Consider the following 8,745-nt stretch of genomic DNA (forward strand, 5'->3'; position numbering starts at 1 on the left):
CCCAGCCAGGCAGGGGCAGCAGTGGGGGAAAAGCCACTGTTGTGTGGGCCACCTCAGCTTTTCTGGCTGGGTCTGGAGAGGCCAGGTCCATGCAGTGGGGGCCTGTGCTTTCCCCCTCCTCCCCTTGCTCTGGCAGGGCTGAGGACAGATTCTATGCTGGCTTCCCCCACTTCCTGCAGCTGGGTACCCAATCAGGGAAGGCTTAAGCTCAGCAGGGCTTGGCTGCCCTTCGCAATGTCTGGCAGGTGGGGAGGTGTGCATCCCCATCTTTTGGCCTCAGCCAGCGCACGCATCTGCCTGCCTCCCCCCGCAATGAAGGGTGAATTGTTCACTCACAATCCAATCTACATAGCTTAGAGAAACCTGCATAGATTGGTTCAATTCTGCCTCAGGCTTTTTGAATATTTATATATAGCCTGAGGAATTAAATTAGCTGACCCTGATAAACCAGGCATTCTAGGGTAAATCATATGCAGCATTCTCAGTTAATAGGACTTGAACTCTTCCAGGAACTTGGTTAAAAAACTGTTAACTTATCCCAAGATTAACATGATTTGCTGAGGACAGGTCAGTAGAGCACTGTATGGTACTGAACAACTTAATCTGTAGACACTAAAATTATGTAGTGTATACCACCCTGCTTCTGCATATATATTTTTGCTGTTGCTGTTATCATTCTTTGCTAGTTGGTATCTGATTATTATTTTACCCCTATTGGCAGAATATAACATGTTGCCTGTGGTTATGATGAACTATGTTATCACTACAAGATACACTTTTGGAATTGTCTAGACTTTCCAAAGTTTAATTATTAGTAACTTTGGTATTCCCCTAACTTTTTTGTCCATTCAGGGATTGATATATATTTAACTAGCATAATACAGTTTTAGTGTTCCTATACTATGCAGGGGACATCAAAACACTGTGGCATGCCCATTCGTGTTCAGAGAAAGCTGTTTATCCTTCTTAAATATTATAGACCATTAATTTTCCTGCTACTGGAATAGAAGGTCCATCTGCACTTTGGGGCCCTAAGCCAAGTCTCTATGTCTTAGTGGAAGACACAGCTGTTTTATGGCATGAGAGCAATTAAATCAATCATTCATAACATGATCAAGTGTGTAACTTGAATATTTACTCTGAATGATCTCTTCTAGTTTGATTATTAAAAGCCTGCTCAGTGTTTTTTTTTCTCTTCTTACTGGAAGAATTTACATATTCAGGATACAAAGCTTTCAGAAGAAGGAAATAGAATTGCTCTGACTCTTAGATAAAAAAAAAAATAGGGGGAGGTCTAATGACCAAGCACAACAAAAAGTGAGAGTAGTCAATATTGAAGACTGATTTCATTAACTCTTTGTATCCTTCAAAAAATATTCAGAGAACATTTTTTTTTTCTGACAAAAAAGATAAGGATAGCAAAACAATTTCCCTAGATCAGTATCGTAATGCGTTATGGGTGAGCAGGGCACTAGTCCCAGGCATCAATTTAGAGAGGCTACCAGAATGGCAGCCCCCAGGGTGCCCACACTGCTGCTGCCACACCATGTTGGTGGAGCTTGCACTGAGACATCACATCCCACACTGTACCCACAATTACAGCAGACCCTCTGTCAGGAGGTAAGCACTTGCTCCTTAGTCCCCCACCTTGCCCAGGGTGCCAAAAATTCAAGTTTTGTATCTGTTCCTGATACTTATTTGTATTTATTCTTTGTTCTCCCACCATACATATCTGTTACTCATTCTTGTGGCATCTTTCCAATATGCAGTTATCAGCAGGTATCCCATAGCTGACTGGTAAGTAGACAGCTGGAGAGCTTCAAAGCAGTGCAGGATATTTACATACCCCTTCCATTAAATCTAACAGCAGTAGAAAATGTGCAACTAATTCTTGTGTCTTGTACGTATCCTCCTCACCTCCAGAACAGAAGTAACTGCATATGGAAATCTGTAAGTTCATCCCGTCTAAACACAGCATATCTACACTAGCAACTTTCTTTCTTGCCTATATAAATATAAAAAAAGACCTGAAAACCTTGGAAGAACATGTTTTTTGCTCATAGAAAAATACTATCTACTTAAGTAGTGATTTTCTTAATCAGAAGATAAAAGAAATTTTCAAGGGAAGACAGGATAAACAGGCACCAGTAATGAAGTGATTTGTCTGGAGTCATCAGTAAGCAAGAGGCAAAGCCAAGCAGAGAAGCTGGTTCTCCTAAATCCTAGTTTCCTGCTCTACCTATTTAGCCATTATATTCTAATGCACAAGACATAGGACCACCCACTGTTACTGAGTCTTTTGTCTTCTCTTCAGTATTGCATCTCATGCCTTGATCCCACCTCCTGATGCTTTGGCATACTTATACATTGAAACCGGCCAAAGACAGAACATGTAACGGCTGGAAACCTGCTTAAGCTGAAAATTTTCTGTGCTCCCAGCTTGAAGGCTGCCTTGTCCCTGATGCTGCTGGACTAGAAACTTCTTTTAAAATGCAGTTTAATTTGGCTAGAAAAGCTAAAGAGCACATTCCAAGACACCTGCATAGTCAATGATTGTATTCTGCTTTTTTCCCAGTCTCCCTCGTATATATTTGCATCACTATTTTTCATGTCTTATAAAGCAGTGGTTTCCAATCTTTTCTTGTACCAGGACCCATTTGTAAACATCAATGGCCGGTCCCAACCCAGTAAATAGTTAAAGTAGAAAACAACCCCCTGGCTTCTTTGGTGCTCCTCATTCCAACCTGTTGCCCCCTGCCTGCAGGCCACAGCCCCCCACAGTGTGTGGCAGAGGTGAATGTATGGGGTAAGGGGGTGTGGAGCATGGAGGGACATGTCCATCCACAGTAGGCATGGGGATGCGGCTTAGTTGGACCAGCATCGGCAGGATCTACCTCCATGGCCTAGTGGGTGGGACACGGTGCAGGAAGGTAAAGCGGGACAGTGAAACTCATTGCTACTGGAACCCCCACACCAGCCAGGCCTCCAGCAGTGCAAGGTGTAACCAAGGCAGGGGGATCTGACACATCATCTATGCCCCCTCTGTGTCCCCCCACCCTGCCCTATAGATTTACCTGCAGGGAGCTGCAGGAGCTGATCTTCATACTGCCTGGCTGCCACATGGATGTGTGTATGCATACATGCATGTGGCACCCCAGGTCTTATCTCCCTCCTATCACTTCCCAAAGCCCCTTGCAGACTGGAACTCTGCCAGCCTGTAAGGGGAACCAACCATTTCCCATATTTTTCTCCTTTCAAGGAGAATTCATTTTTAAAGACTGTTGATCCATTTTTTAAAGTTTGTTCACAACCCTTTCATATATTACTGTGATCTACTTTTGGGTCGTAATGCATGGGTTGAGAAATGCTGCTATAAAGCAAATGGTTAGCTGACATTCCCCTCAAGTTAGTGTTTTGATTTTGTTGTTGTTGTTGTTTTTTAAGCAGCCCTTTGTAAAATTGTTGCCATCATGATCTGATTTAGCTTCCTTTACTACTGTCATCACTCTGATCAGCGTCCAGTAATGAAGGAAACAAGTGCTTAATATTTCTTGTGTATAACCCATTGTCTTAGGTTTCTTGCAGAGAATATTCACCAGTATAGGGTTTTTCAACCCTATACTGGGTAAACATGGCTGCTTCAGGATAAAAATTATCTGGGAACAATCAGGGTTAGTTTCTTCTGGGAGAGTGAATGTCTGTATATGCCACGGCTTCTTTCAGAAGAGAACATCAACCTCCAGCATCCCTCTCTCCCACCCTCATCACCCCGCCCTAAGAGACAGTGTGTTACTTGCTGGACTCTGCTGCTCCAGCAGAGAACAGAACACACCTTTTCACAATCCCTACATTGTGCTGCAGGGAAACAGGTTGACTACGAGCAGTCTGGGTTGAACTAGGCACTGTGAGCAATCAGGGCTGAACTAGGCACTGTTGCTGTCTGTTTCTAGGCAGACTAAGGAAGCCTGAAGAGCTTGCTAAGATGTGTGCACAGCTTTGTTCCTACAAGAGCGAGACCTGCCCCCATGAAGCCTCAGTATCCTGCCCAAGCAGACAGTTTTTGCAGTAGATTATTCTATTGTACCAGCTGTCTAAGTCTCAGTCTGAATCAATTCTTTAAGTCTACTTGGCCGAATCACTTGGCATCTGAACATTAAGTACTAGAGTTTAAACATCTGGTGGCATTCTGCCTGAAACCAGCAAGGCAAACTGGGTATTGGGCTTGTGCATTCAGAGTAAGAGGAGGCAAGCTGCTGCATTCTGCACCACTTGGAGTTTTTGATGGCTTTCTCACAAGGCTCAGCACAGACTACTTAGTATTCCCATGGTTGCAATGGTAATTAACTAGGGAATGTACTAATGCATGAAGGCCAGCTTTTACCAGTGCAGGACACAGTCTCCTGGATTCTTGGAGGAGAATAAGTATATTGTAAGTACATTACCATGTCAGCACTTGCAAGAGGTCCAGAAGCACCCCTAAACTTCATGGGCGTGATTATGCTTCTCTGTTTAGTGAAGACTATATCAGGGCTGTCAGTTTTTGTGAACATTTATTTTTTTTCAGTTGTCTTGCTGTACTTTAACATCCATTGACTCCATCTTATACATGTACAGATCCTAGGCATTGGATAACTTGAATGTCAGTGGCATTATTATTATTATTATTATTATTATTATTATTATTATTATTATGTGAAGAAAATTGTCATATGTATACTGACATGAAAATCCATGAAGTTTGGTGATTTCACCTATTAGCAGCAGGTAACTAGTGAATATATTTGCATTAAGCCCAGTGAAACTTTGCCAAGGAGATGTCTGAGAAATAACTTCCCATTACTGCTCATGAGGTGCACTCTTTCAGGAGAGATTCAAATCAATTAAATGCATGAACCCAAGTCATTAATATTATGGGGCACAACAGTACAAGGAGGTTATATAATAAAGTTAACTGACTGACTCACACTCTAGTGCATTTAGAATCTGTGGGTTACATTAGCCTGATAATACACAAATAAAAATACCATTGCTTCTAAACTGCATACATGAAAGCTACTGTTGCTAGCTTTAATTAGAATGGTTTTGAAGACATTGCTTGCAGGTAAATATTCTTTTTCTCTTTTTTTTTTTTAATGCAGACTTGGATTATCACTTGCTTTTATCTTCAGCTGCTCCTACTTAATCCACTTGTCAGAGCTCATAGACCCTGTGAGAATCCAGTGACAGATGATGTGAATGACATTCCAAAATTGGTAAGTGGCTTTTCTTTTAATTTCTTCTTTAAATATTAAGCAATGGTAAGTATCTAAAGAAACCATGATATTAAGAAAATGAAACTAAGTAAACATTTTGATTAGAGCTAATTGGGAATTTTTTGACAAAACATTTTGATATATTGAAACCAAAATTACTTTTTGTGGTGAACAGGGGAGCAATTCCAAAAAGCTGGTGGTTTGCACAGATTAGAAACCAAATTCAAGTCTCTGCCAGAAGGAGTGTATTCCTTTGTTTTAATTTAAAATGTCAAAAAACCTCTTCTTGACATCAACAGCTTTTTTGGGATGAAAAAGTGGTTTCCCATCCAGCTTTAAGTTTTATACTTTTTGGGTGCTTGTACATGCCATGGCGTTTAATCCTCATTAATTTAACAAGCTTTAAAAATTTTAAATTTGGTTATTTTGGTGTATTAGGTTTGTTTGCATGCCATGAGCTTTTGAACGAAGGACTGTGTGCAATTCCCTAAAAATTCCAGCAGGGGGAGCCAAATACCAATCTACCCCCTTGCCTAATGAATTACAGCCAGAGGCACACGTTCACAAGTAAACAGGCCTCCATAGTCCCTGCCCCTCATCAGGAGCTAAGCTTCCCTCCCTGCACTTGCACCCACTTAGGCTCGGTCCAGTGTCCAGGAGGCAATTCTGTGGTGATGCCGACGCCAAACTGAGTGTATCATTCTCTCCTCTCCCTTTCCCATCTCCCCATGGGTCTTTGGTTTAAATGGGAATTAGATTGGTCATTGGAAGTTACTAAACTTTGCTGGAATAAATTATTCACAATTTCTGAAGAAAACTTGTCCACAAAAGTCACTTTACATAAGATGCTTTTGTGTCTTAGCAGACAGTTACTAATGATTGGATAGACCTTTTTCACTCCCAGATATGATCCTGGTCACAAGGGAGGTATAACTAAAGAGTAGCAGCCATGAAGAATAATATTTACTACCTTTCTGAATCTTCTGGTTAAGCAGGACTTCATTCTCAAAGGCTGCCATTTTATTAGAAATTAATTACATTAAACATAAAAATAATCTATATTGAATTATTCACAAATTCGGTATTTAGCTAAGGATATATAGAGGGCAGAATTCTGTTTCCCTTTGTGTTGTTGCCCTGAGGGGTCAGGCCAACACTCAGGATCTCAATATTGCACTGTTGGGCAGGAGGGTGTGCTGTACAATTGGATATATACAAACACACAAATCAATTAGGTGCACACACACACACACACACGCACACACTATGAGCTCAGGCACATGCACAGCCAAACCAGCCTAGATACATGCATACCTATCACCAATTCAAGCACATACACTATACACCCCAGAAGTTAAACACAGATCACTAATTCGTATGTCATGCACACAATGCCATATATATTATATATACATACACACACTAGCAACTCAGATACACATACGTTCAAAATAACCAGTCTCTAGGTTCATCAACACCTATCACTAGTTTAAGCCCATACACACTACAAACACCAAATTTAGACAGAATCAGTTACCAACACCTGCACATCCAATACACATATGTGGATTACTATTTCATATACCACACACACACAATGATATCTATATATGTGTATTCACTAATTCACACACATACCACCCACCTACATGTACACACACACAATGAGTTCCTAAGTTGAGTGTTGTGACATGTATGTGCTTGGTGTACTTGGGATACCTGGGGAAAGGTTAAGGTAAGAAAGTAGAAGTATAGGGAATGAAAGTTGCTGGTTGTGAAAGTCACCAGGACTGGGATTAGAACCGGTAGACTAGAGGGGCCTGGGCTGAAGAACTGAGGCTGTGGGGAACTTTTGGTTAACTGATCTTAATTGATTAAAAGACAACACCCAAAGCCTACAAAACATAGGCTGGGACTGGAGCCAGAGCTACAGGGGAGCTGAAAAGGTAGATGGGGAGAGGGAAAATGGGACTAAGGGAAAGTGTGGGTGTTAAAGAGGGGCTCTGGGTGTGGGGAGCCAAAGGATGGCTCTGGGGCAGCTAGAGAAGTTGCAGGGAGTGGCAGCAGGTGCTGGGAGCTGGAGAAAGGCTCCAGCTGCTGGGGAAAACTGAAGGACAGCCACAAGGAGCTGGGAAGCTGCAGGGGCTGGGGAGGCGGGGATGACTACAGAACGTGCAGGGATGCCTGAAAACAGAGAGACAGACAAACAGCAGAAAATCACAGGAAAAGTGGCAGGAGAGGCTGAAAGCCAGCAGGGCAGTGGGCAAGCAGAAAAAGGTAGCAGAAGGTCACAGGGGAAAGGCAGTAGATGGCATGGGAGGTTGAAAGGAAGCAGGAACAGCATGAAAGCAAGGGGAGGCTGAGAGATGGCAGAAAAGGGGAGATGGAATTTGGAGGAGACTGGGAAACTAGCGGTGGGGGGGCTGGAGCTGAGAGAGAGAACAAGGCTGGAATTTAAGATGGGGAAGGGACTGGGATTCAGTAAAACATGACCGAACTCAGGGTTGCAAATGACAGTGGTTTTATTGAACAGGGGAGATGGTGACACAATGCCAAATTGGTTCCCTTGCACTCACACACACCCACACAATGGCAGCAGGGGTTAGAGAGGCTTGGTGCAGGGGCTGAAGTCCACTGAAGTCCAGGAGGAGAGAGAGAGTCCAAATTGTAGGAGGAAGTGTGCCGGTAATGTCTGCCTATCCAGGCTGGAAAGGGGTTCTTGTCCAGTAGATGTTGTCCAGAGGGGGGTCGCCAGCAGGGCCTCTGGGTGGTATGGCATGGTGCTGGTCCAGATGGAGAGAGCATCCCACTGGGTCTGTCTTCACTGCCTTTTTTTATAGGGGCAGAACTTGTGTGACCCTAGTGACAGGAGGCATGCCCAGGCAAGGGTCAGCCCCTGGCGTACTGAGCATGTATGCTCCATGCAGGGATGTGCCGTTTTGGGTGTCTGTAATGGTGAGAGTTGCTGGTTTTGCAGGGTCTTTTGTCTTTCAAATGCTGGGTTCTTGTCTCTGTTCTTGGGTGAGGTCCATGGTTCCTGGGTGTATCAATGCAAGGTGATGGCCCAGTCATTACAGGCCATTCAGTAGGGACCTGCTACCATTGTATTTCAAGCATTCCCAATCATTCTCATTCATCGGGGAACCAATTTACATGGGAGGAGTACAATGAATCATAATGTTGCAATATAGGATACCCAGGCAGAGGACACAAGATGGAGGCTTGACATATAAAATGGAAACTTGACGTGACTTTGGTTCACTTACAAACACAGGCCTATACCATACAATACCCATATGAAACAATAAAAATCAATATGAAAATGATAATAAGAATCAATACAAACCTAATAATAATACAATATAAAACAGTGGATAGCCAAAACCAAAAACTTGCTACCAAAATAAAAATATTTAAATCTTATCCTAAGTCTCAGCTCACTTATACATATCTATAGGGAATAGAGAGGGAGAGAAAAAGTCACACATGGTTG

At 42.7% G+C, this 8,745-nt stretch overlaps 1 protein-coding gene across 3 annotated transcripts in view; it reads left to right on the plus strand.

Moving 5' to 3' along the window:
• The window catches only part of KITLG (KIT ligand), a 100,686-nt gene that overhangs the window by 30,195 nt on the left and 61,746 nt on the right, over positions 1–8,745 (plus strand). For 2 of the 3 annotated variants that reach the window (XM_019545264.1, XM_019545263.1), the window contains exon 2: positions 5,139–5,252. In XM_019545264.1, coding sequence (XP_019400809.1) covers positions 5,139–5,252 — 114 coding nt within the window. Of the gene's footprint in view, positions 1–5,138; positions 5,253–8,745 lie in introns of those variants that run through there. The other variant, XM_019545265.1, reaches the window with a different exon arrangement.

Source organism: Crocodylus porosus, unplaced genomic scaffold (assembly GCF_001723895.1).
Source record: "Crocodylus porosus isolate Cpor-Errol unplaced genomic scaffold, CroPor_comp1, whole genome shotgun sequence".
NCBI classification, from domain to species: Eukaryota; Metazoa; Chordata; order Crocodylia; family Crocodylidae; genus Crocodylus; species Crocodylus porosus.